Here is a 16,107-nt window from a genome sequence, read left to right as displayed (position 1 = left end):
AATTAAGCTCAGTCGACAGCATTTGTGACATTATTGATAACCACAAAAAATAATTTCGACTCGTCCGTCCTTTTCTTTAAAAAAGAAAAAATCAAAGTTACGAGGCACTTACAATGGAAGTGAATGGGGCCAATTTTTGGAGGATTTAAAGGTGGAAATGTGAAGCTTATCATTTTATAAAAGCACTAACATTAATTCTTCTGTTAAAAATTTCTTATTTGAGCTGTAAAGTTGTTTAAATCATCATATTTATAGTCATTTTAGGGTTTGTTGACATTACATCGTCATGGCAACAAAGTTATAAAATTGTCTATAGCTTCACACTGAAAACTAGATGTCGACCGATAGTGGATTTTGCAGATACCGATAACTAAGGTTGTGGAAAAGGGTCGATAGTTTTTATAATTGATTTATAGAATGTTATAAAAAAAAAAATCGTAGTATTTCCTTACTATGAGGAGCACAGACAGTGGCTACAAGAGTCCAAAATGAATAAAATCCCAGATGCTGTTTATTGTTCAATCAAAATCCTAATAATAATTAATAAATACGATTTGGTGCATAATGCGGGAGTTTTAACTATAAACATGCCCAACACACAAGGGACTCTTATTTTAAAATGACGTAGACTTAGCTCAATTACAATTACAAAATACTAATTGAAGTGAGGATAAAAATATGTTTAAATATTGTCAATGATTTAAATATAGCAAATCCCCATGATTTTTATTTCACCTCTAGAGACCGCTGTTAAACTGTAGGATCAAGCCGTTCTAACTGTAGAGTCGGCCACAGAGGAACACGATAAAGAAAATAAAAAAAAATAAAAATGATGATAAAATACCACAAGCATCGGAATAACATTAACTCAGTTGTTCTGATTGGTTAATGAGGTTTCTAAAATGTATTTTTGTAGGGAGCAAAAGTGTTTAATTAAAAGAAAGAAAAAGAAAAAAATGTATACACTTAAAATGTTCTTTGAAGTTATTTTATGGCTTTGTGTCACTGTTTACAAAGTGATGTACAGATAAATAAAGATATGTAGTCATTTCCAGGGGTAAATTAATATAATTCAATCAAAATACATATACATACATAAAATCCTTCTAAAAATATTAAAATGAGATGGAATATTATGGCTGGGCAAACACTGGATTATAACACTCATGTTTTAGAAACAAATTAATCAAAGTCATTCTGCACAGTTCTGTGCAATACCAGTGACTTCTACGAAATCATTAGTGAATGCCATGCGTGTAAACCTCTTTAAAATGCACATGGAACACATTGTATCATGAAAATACACTCTTTTTGAAAATAGCTGACATGATGTAGGGCTTTAAGGGAGTTGCTAATGACAAATTCATGACTTTCAACCTGAGATTCAAAAGATTTCGCCTCGTGACCGAGGCATTGCTTACAGTAGTAAAGCTCACACATCTTCCTGTATGTTTTAGGAAGAAGCACACTGATTTTGCATTTGTGCACTGGACAACATGGCTTCCACTAAACAGCGAGTCCTAAGATAGGCTGCAACGTAAACCTGAGAGAACATTTCAGATGTCTTTCACCAAACGATGCAACAGGTATAAGCTACTGTGTAGTCTTATTGAAATAAGTCAACCGACCAATGTGAGGGGTTCGATTTCAAAGTCTAACGTTGCATTCAATATCTCTGGTGAGAATTGCCACTTAAAAAACATCATAAGATGTTTCAGTTTCTTTCTTGTGTTCTCTTGCTTCATTTTTGCACTGATTGCTATAGTGAAAAAAATGCCTTCTTAGTCCAGTCCTCTTCTCAAATGAAAATATTTTAAAACTAAGCACTGTTTTTATGTCATGTCAGGTCGAGCGGTTGCCACTGACAAAGTTGTAGACCAGAAACCGAGAGGTTCCACAGTAATGTGTGGCAAAAAGTTTGCCGTCAGGCGTGGGATCAGAGAAGGCGATTTCATCTTTACTTAGATGTGACCCATAGATAAAATTATTCCTGGAGAAGGAAAGAAAAAAGAAAGAATTTATGTTCAAGATAAGTTTCTGGTAGGACTGTATTTACTGTTGTCAAATCACTCCCTTCTTTACCTGAGGCACTCAATCATGCGTGAGGCGATGCCTTTCCGTCTCATCATACTGAACACCCAGATGCGGCTGATGCCGCAAAGCGCCGGCTCAGGAACCGTAGAACAGCACCAGGCTCTCTGACGCTCAAACATCACCTTCTCTCCTTCTGATCCTTCCAGCACAGACTCCTCAATAACCCTGTAGCCCTGCACACATCAACCAAAAGCAACCAATCAGATGTAGAATAGACTAAGGTTATCATAATTAGTCATTAACAGGCCTGCGTGAAATCTGCATGCTTCTCTGTCACATTGCCTGTGCAAATTGTGGTGGCAAAAATGGCAGAATTCTGGTAAATGGATTTAAATAATAAAAGGTGTTAAAATTAGGCAAAGGAACACAACTGGTGGGGGGGACATGTATAACTTGTGGAGTCAAATTCTGCAGGCACAGATTAAATACAGAATACATGAAGTAATGATCTATTAAGCATTTTCTCACCAAAATTCTCCCATCATTTACTCACCCTCATGCCATCCCAGATCTGTATGACTTTCTTTCTTCTGCTGAACACAAACGAAGATTTTTAAAAGAATATTTCAGCTCTGTAGGTCCAAAAAAAGGCTCCAAAAAGCATATAAAGGCAGCATAAAAGTAATCCATACAACTACAGGGGTTAAATCTATAACTTTAGAAGCGATATGATAGGTGTAGGTGAGAAACAGATGAATATTTAAGTCCTTTTTTTTACTATAAATTCTCCTCCCTGCCCAGTAGGCGGCGATAGGAAAGAAGAATGAGAATCAGTAAAAAAACAAACAAAAAAGAACTCTTAGGAGGGCTGTTTGAAAGTGGAGATTTACAGTTAAAAAAAAAAAAGATTTTAAATTGATCTGTTTCTCACCCACACCTATCATATCACTTCTGAAGACATGGATTTAACCACTGGAGTCGTATGGATTACTTTTATGCTGCCTTTATGTGCTTTTTGGAGCTTCAAAGTTTTGGACCCCATTCATTACATTGTATGGACATACAGAGCTGAAATATTCTTCTAAAAATCTTCATTTGTGTTCTGCAGAATAAAGAAAGTCGAACACATCTGGAAAGGCATGACGGTTAGTAAATAATGAGAGAATTTTCATTTTTGGGTGAACTATATATGTGGGGCAGTGGTGGCTCAGCGGTTAAGGCTCTGGGTTACTGATCAGAAGGTTGGGGGTTCAAGCCCCAGCACTGCCAAGATGCCACTGTTGGGCCCTTGAGCAAGGCCCTTGACCCTATCTGCTCCAGGGGCGCCATATCATGGCTGACCCTGCACTCTGACCCCAGCCTAGCTGGGATATGTGAAAAAAAAAATTTCACTGTATATATGCAAAATGTATAACATGTGATAAATACATACAATTATAAATTATATTCCTTTAATTGAGATATATACCTATAACCATGTTATTAAAACACCTATATGATCAGCTGACCTCTTGGATGTGCTCGGCGATAAGGCAGCCTGCTACTTTCTTATCATTTGAAATGAAGAGGAAGGTTTTGGTCTGTGAAGGGACCTTGGTCTCCACTTGCTGGAAGCCCAAGTCATTGTCCACCATTTCCCTGATCTCCTCAACCTTAAAACCAGACAAAAAGCTATTAGAAGTATTTTAATTGTGTTGTTTGGGCGCAATGGGTTGTTTTAAGGGGTAGTGAATGAAAATATAATAGGAAACACAGTATACCTTTTTTAGTGCATACTTTGGGTCGTCAGGGAGTACAAGAATAATCTTGCCATCAGGATACTCTCCTAGAATTCTCTCTTTCTTCCAGCCCTGGAACAGATATTATGAGAGTGATTTTAAGACAAAGGCATGTGATTATTTTTAAAGATCATAACATTCATCATCTTAAAATGTAAAATATACTATGCATAGTTTTGGCTCTAAAATCTGACTTGTTGAGCTGTAAAATAGCCAAAATAAACATAGACTGCATATGAAATTAATTCTGTATTAAAGGAATATTCCAGGTTCAATATAAGTTAAGCTCAATTGACAGCATTTGTGGCATAATACTGATTACCACAAAAGGTAACTTTGAATCGTCTCTCCTTTTCTTTCAAAAAAGCAAAAATCTGAGTTATAGTGAGGCACTTTTAATGGAAATGAATGGGGCCAATCTATAAACACTGTCTCCGGAAGTGACGATTTTGTTCTTTTGAACACATGGGATGGAAACATGACTTTATTTGATATTATGGGTTTTTGCATAAATTAAATTCACAACTTATGGAAACAAACTACTGTAACCTCGATTTTTGCTTCTTTTTTTTTTTTTTTTTAAAGAAAAGAATGTACGAATCAAAATTATTTTTTGTGGTAATCAACATTATGCTTAAAATGCTGTTGATTGAGCTTAATTTCTATTGAACACAGAATATTCCTTTAAGATAACGTAAAAATTGAAAACTGAATATTAAAATTCCTTACATGCACAAATCACTCACTCATAGAATGATCACCAATTGTTACAGTGCTGTGAAAAAGTATTTGCCTGATTTCTTCTGTTTTTGTGCATATCTCATACTAAATAATTTCAAAAATTCAAACAATATCTAACATAAAACAAAAGCAATCTGAGTAAACACAAAATACAGTTTTAAATGATAATGTTATTTATTGAAGCAAAAAGGTTATCCAATACCTACTGGGCCTGTGTGGAAAAAGTATTTGCCCCCTTAGTTACTAAATCCTCAAATCTATGAAACTGCATTCGTAATGGGGTTCAGCTGGACTAGACACAGTCAGACCTGATTACTGCCACCCCTGTTAAATCAAATCAACACCTAAATAGAACTTTTTCAGCAGCATGAAGTTGGCTAAAAGGTCTCACCCAGCAGCACACTATGCCAAGGTCGAAAGAAATTCCAGAAATTATGAGGAAAGAGGTGATAGAAATACATCAGTCTGGGAAGGGTTACAAAACAATTTCAAAGGCTCTGGGACTCCAAAGAACCACAGTGAGAGCCATTATCTCCAAATGGAGAAAACTTGGCACAGTAGTGAACATTCCCAGAAGTGGTCGACCTTCCAAAATTCCTCCAAGAGCACAGCGACGACTCATCCAGGAAGTCACAAAAAAGGACAACATCCAAGGAACTGCAGGCCTTTCTGAAATCAATAAAGGTTACTGTTCATGACTCCACTATCAGAAAGACACTGGCCAAAAATGACATCCATGGAAGAGTGGCAAGGCAAAAACCACCGCTAACCCAGACGAACATTAAGGCTCGTCTGAATTTTGCCAAAACACACCTTGATGATCCTCAAACCTTTGGGGAGAATGTTCTGTGGACTGATGAGTCGAAAGTGGAACTGTTTGGAAGACAGGGGTCCTGTTACATCTGGCGTGAATCAAACACAGAATTCCACAAAAAGAACATCATACCTACGGTCAAGAATGGTGGTGGTGATGTGATGGTGTGGGGATGCTTTGCTGCTTCAGAGCGACTTGCAGTAATTGAGGGAAACATGAATTCTGCTCTCTACCAGAAAGTCCTAAAAGAGAACGTCCGGTCATCAGTCCGTGATTTGAAGTTCAAGTGCAACTGGATTATGCAGCAAGAGAGTGATCCAAAGCAAAGGAGTAAGTCTACCTCTAAATGGCTCAAAAGAAGCAAAATTAAAGTTTAGAGTGGCCAAGTCAAAGTCCTGACTTGAAACCGATTGAGATGCTGTGGCAGGACCTTAAACCCTCCAATGTGGCTGAACTAAAGCAGTTCTGCAAAGAATAGTGGGCAAAAATTCCACCACAGCGTTGTGAAAGACTGATCTCCAGTTATCAGAAGCGTTTGGTTGCAGTTGTTGCTGCTAAAGGCGGCACAACCAGCTATTAAGTTTAAGGGGGCAGTTAGTTTTTCACATGGGTGATATAGGTGTTAGATAACTTTTTTGCTTCAATAAAAAAAATATACAGCTCTGGAAAAAATTGAGACCACTGCAAATGTATCAGTTTCTCTGGATTTACTATTTATAGGTATGTGTTTGAGTAAAATTAAAATTTTTGTTTTATTATTTAAAGTACTGACAACATTTCTCCCAAATTCCAAATAAAAATATTGTCATTTAGAGCATTTATTTGCAGAAAATGAAAACTGGTCAGAATAAAAAAAAGATGCAGTGTTTTCAGACCTCGAATAATGCAAAGAAAACAAGTTCATATTCATTTTTAAAAAACACAATACTAATGTTTTAACTTGGGAAGAGTTCAGAAATCAATATTTGGTGGAATAACCCTGATTTTCAATCACAGCTTTCATGCATCTTGGCATGCTCTCTACCAGTCTTTCATATTTCTGTTGGGTGACTTTATGCCACTCCTAGTGCAAAAATTCAAGCAGCCCGGCTTTGTTTGTTGGCTTTTGGCCATCCATCTTCCTCTTGATCACATTCCAGAGGTTTTCAATGGGGTTCAGGTCTGGAGATTTGGCTGGCCATGACAGGGTCTTGATCAGGTGCACCTCCATCCACAAGCCAATTCAAGTTGTGCCGAAAAACACCCTTAATCAGGGTAAAATCACTGTAACACATGGCCTAAATAACTATGAATGGTGTGCCAAAAAGTATCTGGATGGGATGTCTGAGCAGCAGACATCAACAGCTACTGACTCACCACGTATTTGACAGCACTGATGAACTGGTTGTGGAAGAGGAGGTGTTGAGATTCATCCTCTGGGCTGGTAGGAGAGTACAGCATCCCACACACATTACACGTCATCGCACCAAACGCCTTCTGACCAGCATCCTGCGAACCACAAAAACACCTGACACAAAACTCTATAACAGATCCTGGAGATATCTATCATGTTAGGGGTTTTTTCCCGATATTTTTCATTTCTCAGAATTTACTTCATTATATTTTTACTTAATGACTACGTTTATTTCAAAAGGTTGTTTATGTGGCTTAGTAAGGCTACACCTGCAATCTGTAAATGAAAATAAAGGGCAAGAGAAAAAGAGAAAAGATGGAACTATGGAATTTTTACATTAATACATTAGTTGATTTAAAATGTACTTACATTGCTTGTTTGTGATGCTGTACTTTCAGGTTTTGAACCATTTTTGCCATCTTTCTTCTGTTCTGCTGCAGGTTCAACACCAGAACTTCCACTGAAAGTCGAACAAAAAGTCAGCACATGTAAGAATAATAGTTCGATATTTGGACCTGCTTTCCTTCATTTTCTCCAAATTCCAAAAATGAATAGACATTACTCGGAGGCAGCTATGTTTTTATGAGGATGTCATTTCAGTAACATTTAACCCTCCTATTGTCTACGGTCATTTTTGACCCGGAAAGAATACATTAGAAATACTGCATAGTTTTTGGTACTAGAACCTATTGGAAGAACCAGTTGTGACCTTTTACCTTCGGACTTTCTGGATGTTATAGAGCTTTTTCTTTCCCCCAATTTGGAATGCCCAATTCCCAATGTGCTCTAAGTCCTCGTGGTGGCGTAGTGACTTGCCTCAATCTGGGTGGCGGAGGATGAATCTCACTTGCCTCCGTGTCTGAGACCGTCAATCCGCGCATTTTATCACGTGGCTTGTTGAGCGCGTTACCGCGGAGACGTAGCACGTGTGGAGGCCCATGCTATTCTCCGCGCCATCCACGCACAACTCACCACGTGCCCCACTACACATTATAGCGACCACGAGGAGGTTACCCCATGTGACTCTACCCTCCCTAGCAACCGGGCCAATTTGGTTGCTTAGGAGACCTGGCTGGAGTCACTCAGCACACCCTGGATTCGAACTCACGACTCCAGGGGTGGTAGTCAACGTCAAAACTTGCTGAGCTACCCAGGCCCCAATGTTATACAGCTTTATATAGTTTTTAGTACATCTATGAATAAAATTTGACCTAAAAATATTTAAATTTTTAACCCATAGCTCCATACTGTTCTCTAGCTTCCCCACCAGCTCCACTGAGTCCTGCATCTTTTCAGCAAAATGCACATGTCCAAACACACACACACAGAGTATTTTTTATTTAATTTTTTACAGATTTGAACAGGCAATTGTTAGTAAATAAGTTTACTACCATAATTTTAGAAGGTAGTGTACAATGGGGCTAAAGACCCCCCTAATGTTAAAAGACCTATTGAATATAATTTTCTCCCAAAACATTAGATGGCAGAAAGAACTATTACGGTACCTTCCTAAACCCCTGTAACAAATTGTCTGACATTGCAAAGTGGGCTCATTTTGACTTTCAGGGGCATTTTTGTCACTTTTAGATGCATTTTTGCTCTGAGCCCCCCTTAATTTCTGACACTGCCACACAAACACAAAGTTTAAACAAATTTTAATTTTCAACCTTGCACATTACCTGTTGCTGTTTTCTGTTTGCGTCTTTTGGGCAAGTTTATGTGGGGAAGAGGGTTGCTGTTTAGTATCTGTGGATACATCCAACAAAAAGAGGTTACAGTCTGATATATTCTGTCTTATTACACATACCATAATGCAGAATACGCTTTTAGCATTATCACACACGGTATATGTCTACAAGAGCAGGTGATTGATCTTGCTTGCATAACAATCCACAAAAACTAAGAATGAAAACAGCATTATATCTGTAAAAAGGGCCAGATATTGGACATTTCATTTTATTATTTTTTTATTGAGAAACAATATTAAACAAATGTTTACCTGCAGTAGTGGGAGCACATGGTTTCTTCTCCACTGGTGCTTTAGGCTGCATTTTGGCTGATGAAGATGTCTGCTCTGGTTTGATCTATGAGAGAATTACACATTTCAGCAACGCTAATAAACAGAAAATAATAACTGCCTATCTATTACATTAAAAGGACAGTACAAAAAATAACACAAAAATTAAAACTAACCCTTTAAAGGGATGGTTCACCCACAAATGGAAATTCTCTCATCATTTACTCACCCTCATGCCATCCCATATGTGTATGACTTACTTTCTTCAGCAGAACACAAACAAAGATTTTTGGAAGAATATTACAGCTCTGTAGGTATATGTAAATGGATGCCAAAATTTTGAAGATCCAAAAAGCACATATACCAGTAATCCATACGACTCCAGTGTGTGAAACAAAAAGCCAGGTTCACTTCGGCCAGCTGTGGGTTGCTTGTTGACGAGGATGGAGTTCAAACTGCCTCTCGCGTGACATAAGCATGTAAGCCTCTTCTGCATAGATATGCATACGTAGATACCTTATTAGCAGCTGTTTCTATGGGCAGCTATACTGTTTCCACACAAAAGCAGTTTATGCAATGATCTGAGCAAGGAGCTCGTTCTGTGGTATCTCCTCCATTCACTTGCATTCAAACCAATTCAAACAGCTCTCCTTGTTGACCGTTCCAAGATGGCGCCACAGTTGACGTATCCAAACCAGCCGAATGAGGCACCTCTGTATGAATATCTATGCTCCTCTGTTGTAAAGAACACTGCGCTTCAGTATTTTTATCACGTCAGTTCTCGCGTGAACTTGCCAACACGCTTACTTCACGCGAGAGGCTGCGTGACCTCGACCCTCCTGAATTTTTAGGAAAAATGTCTTACACCTAGCATTTCGCTTATTGGTTCAGAAGAAAATAATTATACGCTGGAGTCTTTTATGGATTAATTTTATGATGGCTATTAGGGATGTGCAGAATGACTAATTTCACTGACGTATAAATGAAAATTTAAAATTCTAAAAAGTAAGAAATTCTCAGAAAACGGTCAAAAAACATTGTGTTTATGTGGCCCATTTAAAATGCTTATTCTATTCCAACAACAGCCAAATACAACTCTAAATTCTGCTGAAAAGGGACATTGATCTGCGACGTGCTTGCCTTGCATTATGATCGTTGTACATTAAATATAGGACAAGACATGCATTCGCTGAATTAATGTTAGAGAAAACAGGCATATTTATTGAAAACAATTGAATGAATCGTGCAGACCATTAGAGCAACCCTTATAGCCTGTTCTTTTTTTTTCTCCCCTTTTCTCCCCAATTTGGAATGCCCAATTCCCAATGCGCTCTAAGTCCTCGTGGTGGTGTAGTGACTCGCCTAAATGCGGGTGGCGGAGGATGAATCTCAGTTGCCTCCGCGTCTGAGACCGTCAATCCACGCATCTTATCACGTGGCTTGTTGAGCGCATTACCATGGAGACGTAGCGCGTGTGGAGGATTCAGGCTATTCTCCGCGGCATCCACGCACAACTCACCACGCACCCCACCGAGAGCGAACCACATTATGGCGACCACGAGGAGGTTACCTCATGTGACTTTACCCTCCCTAGCAACCAGGCCAATTTGGTTGCTTAGGAGATCTGGCTGGAGTCACTCAGCAAACCCTGGATTTGAACTCGCAACTCCAGGGGTGGTAGTCAGCATCAATACTCGCTAAGCTACCCAGGCTCCCTCTTATAGCTTGTTCTTAACAGAATTCACCAAGTAAAAGTTATTTAACATATCAAAACAGCCAAGACATTGTTGAAAATATTTATCAGATAAGCCAAATCTATGAGATAGAAAAAATGCACAGAAAAGTTGCACGTATTTCATGACATGTATTAGCCTGTGATCTAATATGACAGCTGTTTAAGAATGTTAACCAATAAGAGTTATGATGTAAAATAAATTTGCTAGGATGGAAAAAAAATAGGCCTGTGAGAAATGTATAAAAACCTAACGAACTGTTCAAAACATGACGTGCACACAGAATAAAAGATAGTTAAGCAGTCAGCACATCATTTCAAATAGCCTTCTTGATCAGTAGGGTTAAATAAAATGTCACACCTAGCCTAAAATAGTATTTTTATAGCTACTTAATCAAAAGCATACATTTTTAATGAGCAAAATTTACATGTCCACATGGTTCGGTGAACAACGGGCTCAGGTGACTCACCTGAGGTGATTATCCTTCACTTGAAAAACCCCGCTCTGTGGGAAAATAACTTGTAAGCACGCACAGATTTAGAGAAGACTCAAATGTAAAAACATCCATAGCGACTTGCAAGGCAACGTTTTGGAAATCTGCTTTCTGCACCACCACCGACATGATTTCTATATATATTTAGTTACTTTGCTGATCATGCGAGATGACATTTTTCTGTGCGCGCCGCTAGTGAGAGAGGGAAGAAACAGGCGTAGCCTGAGGTGACATTAAAACTTGTATCTATCTTCTCCAGATATCCTCTTTTTAATAATATTTGTATGATTAATTATATTGAAAATGTGTAATGTTAACATGCCAGTAATTTAAGCACAGCCTTTGTAATATTATAAAACCAAACGTAAATTTGTAAAAATGTTGAACAGTTTAATGTGGAAAACTATTGACCGACTAGTAATTCCAGTGTCGACTAGCAGCATCAGAACAGTTTAATCGACTAAACTTGCACATCTCTAATGGCTTTATGTGCTCTTTGTAGCTTCAAAAATTTGGCACCCATTCACTTGCTTTTTGTGGACCTACAGAGCTGAAATATTTTTCCAAAAATCTTCATTTGTGTTCTGCTGAACAAAGAAAATCATACACATCTGGGATGGCATGAGGGTGAGTAAATGATGAGAGAACTTTCATTTTTGGGTGAACTATTCCTTTAAGTTCAATAAAGTTTACAATGAAATTTGTTGCATGTGCCTGCATTTTTTTACCTCATTTTTGGGAGCTGCTGGTTCAGTCATCTCTTCCTCGAGCTCAAAATCGTCTGGTGAATACTTGGGTCTGGGAATGTAGGGTTTATACTCCACCACAGGTTTGGGTTTTGAGCTGGTGATTCCATTAGGCATGGGTGGTGCCCGTGCAGGCAGTGCCCGCCTGGGTTCGTTTGAGCCCACTTTGGGCACGCTCTCTGGGACAGGAGGCTGAGCAGGGGTGGCGGACTGGCTTGGTGAATCCAAGACAATTTCGGTCTCCTTGGGGGAGGCAGCTTGGCTCGCCTGATCAGACTTCAGTTTCTTAACACGGGTCCAGGTAAGTTTGTCTCTCTGAATTTCCACCTGCCTCAGCCTCTGATACCGGGTTAATTTCTTCTCCTGGGACTTGATAGGCAGTGACACTTGGCTGAGGAAAAAGCGCTTCCTGGGCGTGCTACCTTGCGGATGGGGCTCAGAGGTCTCGGGGGGTGCAATTTTGTCGGAGACAGTTGGTGACATCACTTCTTTTGTTTCACTTTCGGTTTCACTTACCTCCATAGTCTCACTCCCCTCCTTTTGTTGCTCACTTTCTTTCTCATCTGAACCCGCAGGGGCATCGGAGGCGATATCGTCAGCGATTTCTTCGCAGAGAGCTAGAAGGTTGAGCTGTCGGGGTGGGGGTCTCTTGGCGGCAGCCGCCCTCTCCTGGGCCAGGGCAGCAATACGGGCCTTCGTCCGAGCCTGCGGGTTCATCGCTTGCTTTTTCGGAGGACCTTCTGAGGAGTCTGTCGCACTTTCCTGGGGTGAAGAGGTAACCTCCTTACTTACCATAGTTTCATTTTTTTCTTTATTTGCCGTTTCATCCTCAGCGTTTGATGCTGATTGCTGGTCCTTGATGGAGTCGCTTTCCAAATCCTCATAGGTTTCAATCTCAACAACACAATGTTCAATCTCAATATCATCATCAAGAAATGCTTCAGAGTCTTGGAGAATCACTTTCGCCACATCAGATATTTCGGTGCTTTGTACATTGTCCTGAAGGGAACATGTGTTTACAACCTCTAGCTCATCCATATCGGAGATGTCTTTACTAGTGAATGCGTGTTTCGTAATGCCGGTCTCTTGGATGACTTTGAAAAGAGCTTCAAGTGGTGGAGGTGACTTTGTCATTACATCTACTTTTGCATCCAAACTCACCGTAATTTTTTCAATAGGGACTGTTGACAGCTCGTTATGCTCTTCAACTGATCCTTTGCTCACTCTTAGGCAACTGTCAGGAACTTCTGGTTGTAAATCACCTATATTGGCCACCTGGTTTTTCTCAGGTTGGGGTAACGTTATCTCCTTACTTTGCAAGTCAAGAAATCGCCCATAGTTGTGTTCGATTTGCACGGGAAACAAGGCTGCTGTCACAGTTTCGATGGTTTCGGAGACAGAAGGCTTGTCTTTCTTCACTCTCGGGGCATATTTCTTGGTTCCTTTTTTAAGCACAGCCAAATTCTGACACGGTTTAACTCCAGGTTTCTCGAAGATCTTGGAACCTCGTTCATTCGGTTGTACCACATCTGGTGCGCTCGATGCTTTCCGCAGTCTTCCTCTTGCACCCTTCTTTTGTGTGGTTTTTAGCCGAGAGGACCGGCGAACACACTTTCCGTTCTCTTCCCTCGAATGCGACGTTTCCAAACCTCTGCTTTTTGGAGGTCTTCCTCTTTTAGGTTTATCTGAGGCCACAAGGTTTTGGTCCATCCTTGTCTTCTTAATTTCAGGTTCAACAGATGACATCCTTCTTTTCTGACCTGGCATCCTAAAGTGAAAAGACAAAGCAAGTTATATGCACGTCCAAAGCAATAAACCATTAAGTATGTTAACATTACAGGAATAGTTCAATCAAAAAGACTATTATATCATCATTTAGGCTACTCACCCACATGTTGTTCCAAACATGTGTGACTTTCTTCCCTGAAACATGAAAGGAGATGCAAGGCAGAATGTTAAGAGGCTGACAACCTCGATCTACAGTAACATTCTGCATAATAAATCACTCTTTTTGTGTTTCATGGTAATACAGGATTGGAACAATATGAAGGTGAGTAAATTATGATAGAATTTTCATTCTGTTAATGCACAATCACTTTAAAACACAATTAAATGTTCACATAGGTTCATAAAAGGAAAACTGATATACTACTGATTACAGAAGCTGAACAGCTGTCATCAAACTGAATAGATTGCATAAGTAACAGCTCAGACCAGTTTTAAACGTTCCTACAGCTTATATTAATACAACCAGAGTTCCCTTCATCCTTTTTGACTTTACTAGTTCCATAAATAACGCAAACATCCATCAGATTTCAAGCTTTAAACACTCATCAACATGTCAACAGCTCAGAGTCTCTTGTGTTTCCAGAGATGTCAACTATGAAGTGCCATTTCTTCTCATTCAGCGTATTAATTACAAGACAGGGTGACCAATGAACACTATTTTGACCCGAAATATAAATAAAAATCTTATTTTCCTTTGGGGTTAAAGTGACATTTAAGTATTTAATCAGTCTGACGTCAAGTATAAAGTTAGCAGAGCTGGCTAACACTGTTAGCTACCTCTTTAAGAAGCCTCCTACATTCAGTGTCATTGATTACATATATGAATAAAGTACATATGACTTAAATATGAATATGTTTACGAGAAGAAAATGAAACAGGAGTATAAAAAAACAAAAAACAAAAAAAAAAAAAGCAAGGTGGTGAACTTACTTTTATTTTCCTGAATCTAAACAACAGCTGTTTTCCGCTGTGTGGAGCAAAAGTTTAACCTCACTTCCGGCGCTGAGACATCTTTTGCGAATCAGCTGTGTTTGTGACTGACTGAGCGACATCTGCTGGACTGGAGTACAGAGACAAAAACACGCATTGCAAAATATTCTCATAAAAGCGACAGTTCACCCAAAACTGGAAATTCTCTCATAATTTACTTACCCTCATGCCATAACAGATGTGTATGACTTTCTTTCTTCTGCTGAACACAAACAAAGATTTTGAAAAGAATATCTCAGCTCTGTAGGTCCATACAATGCAAGTAAATTCAGGCAGCATAAAAGTAATCTGTATGACTCCTGTGGTTTAATCCATGTCTTCAGAAGTGATATGAGGTGTGGGTGAGAAACAGATCAACATTTAAGTCATTTGGTACCATAAATTCTCCTCCCTGCTCAGTAGGTGGTGATATGCACAAAGAATGTGAATCGAATCCCCCCCCCCCAAAAAAAGAAGAATGTGAAAGTGGAAGTGGAGATTTATAGGAAAAAATTACTTAAATATTGATCTGTTTCTCACCCACACTTATCAATTAACTTCTGAAGACATGGATTAAACCACTGGAGTCATATGGATTACTTTTATGCTGCCTTTAGGTGCTTTTTTTAGCTTCAATGTTTTGGGCCCTATTGACTTGCATTGTATGGATTCACAGAGCTGAGATTTTCTCCTAAAAATCTTCATTTGTGTTCAGCAGAAAAAAGTCGTACACATCTACACCTCTGGGATGGCATGAGGGTGAGTAAATGATGAGACAATTTTAATTTTTGGGTGAACTATTCCTTTAACATCTTTTTGAATGTTTATTTGATAGATAGATAGATAGATAGATAGATAGATAGATAGACAAGTCAACCTTTATTTATAGAGCACATTTAAAAACAACAGAAGTTGACCCAAAGTGTTTACAGATCAAACAAATAAATAAATAATATGTACTATACCCTTTGGCAACACTGTAAATGTTAACAATCATGTCAACAGGAGGCCTGGGTAGCTCAGCGAGTATTGACGCTGACTACCACCCTTGGAGTCGCGAGTTCGAATCGAGGGTGTGCTGAGTGACTCCAGCCAGGTCTACTAAGCAAACAAATTGGCCCGGTTGCTAGGGAGGGTAGAGTCACATGGGGTAACCTCCTTGTGGTCGTGATTAGTGGTTCTCGCTCTCAATGGGGTGTGTGGTAAGTTGTGCGTGGATCGTGGAGAGTAGCATGAGCCTCCACATGCTGGGAGTCTCCGCGGTGTCATGCACAACGAGCCACGTGATAAGATGCATGGATTGACAGTCTCAGAAGAGGAGGCAATTGTGACTTGTCCTCCGCCACCCGGATTGAGGTGAGTAACCGCACCACCATGTGGACCTACTAAGTAGATCCAGTGATGTCCTTCAGGTGGGCCAACACCAGTCTCTCAGTGACTTCATGACCACAGACATCAGAGCGACGGGTCTGTAATCATTAAGTCCTTTGATCTTGGGTTTCTTTGGGACAGGGATGATAGTGGAGCATTTGAAGCAGCAGGGAACTTCACACTGCTCCAGTGATCTGGTGAAGATCTGTGTGAGGATGGGGGCCAGCTGG

At 39.4% G+C, this 16,107-nt stretch overlaps 1 protein-coding gene across 3 annotated transcripts; it reads right to left on the bottom strand.

The window, feature by feature from the left end:
• Positions 1-972: 972 nt before the first annotated feature.
• On the bottom strand, positions 973-14,531 carry LOC127431541 (N-acetyltransferase ESCO1-like). Of its 3 annotated transcripts, XM_051681996.1 has the most exons (11): positions 14,468-14,531; positions 13,638-13,672; positions 11,732-13,517; positions 8,760-8,844; positions 8,440-8,506; positions 7,130-7,220; positions 6,724-6,855; positions 3,795-3,884; positions 3,543-3,686; positions 2,083-2,267; positions 973-1,990 (listed from the first exon to the last, which is right to left on the bottom strand). In XM_051681996.1, the coding sequence occupies exons 2-11, from the start codon at positions 13,655-13,657 to the stop codon at positions 1,843-1,845; spliced, it is 2,748 nt and encodes a 915-aa protein (XP_051537956.1). In that variant the 5' UTR covers positions 13,658-13,672; positions 14,468-14,531; the 3' UTR covers positions 973-1,842. The 3 variants fall into 3 exon arrangements, 2 of the variants coding, with proteins under 2 accessions (XP_051537956.1, XP_051537957.1); XM_051681997.1 differs by lacking the exon at positions 13,638-13,672 and having other exon boundaries at positions 14,468-14,527; XR_007895623.1 differs by lacking the exons at positions 973-1,990; positions 2,083-2,267 and having other exon boundaries at positions 3,630-3,686; positions 3,795-6,644.
• Positions 14,532-16,107: the final 1,576 nt, after the last annotated feature.

Source organism: Myxocyprinus asiaticus, chromosome 41 (assembly GCF_019703515.2).
Source record: "Myxocyprinus asiaticus isolate MX2 ecotype Aquarium Trade chromosome 41, UBuf_Myxa_2, whole genome shotgun sequence".
Lineage (NCBI taxonomy): Eukaryota > Metazoa > Chordata > Actinopteri > Cypriniformes > Catostomidae > Myxocyprinus > Myxocyprinus asiaticus.
Note: the sequence above shows the minus strand (reverse complement) of the source record. Positions and strands in the feature narration are given on the sequence as shown.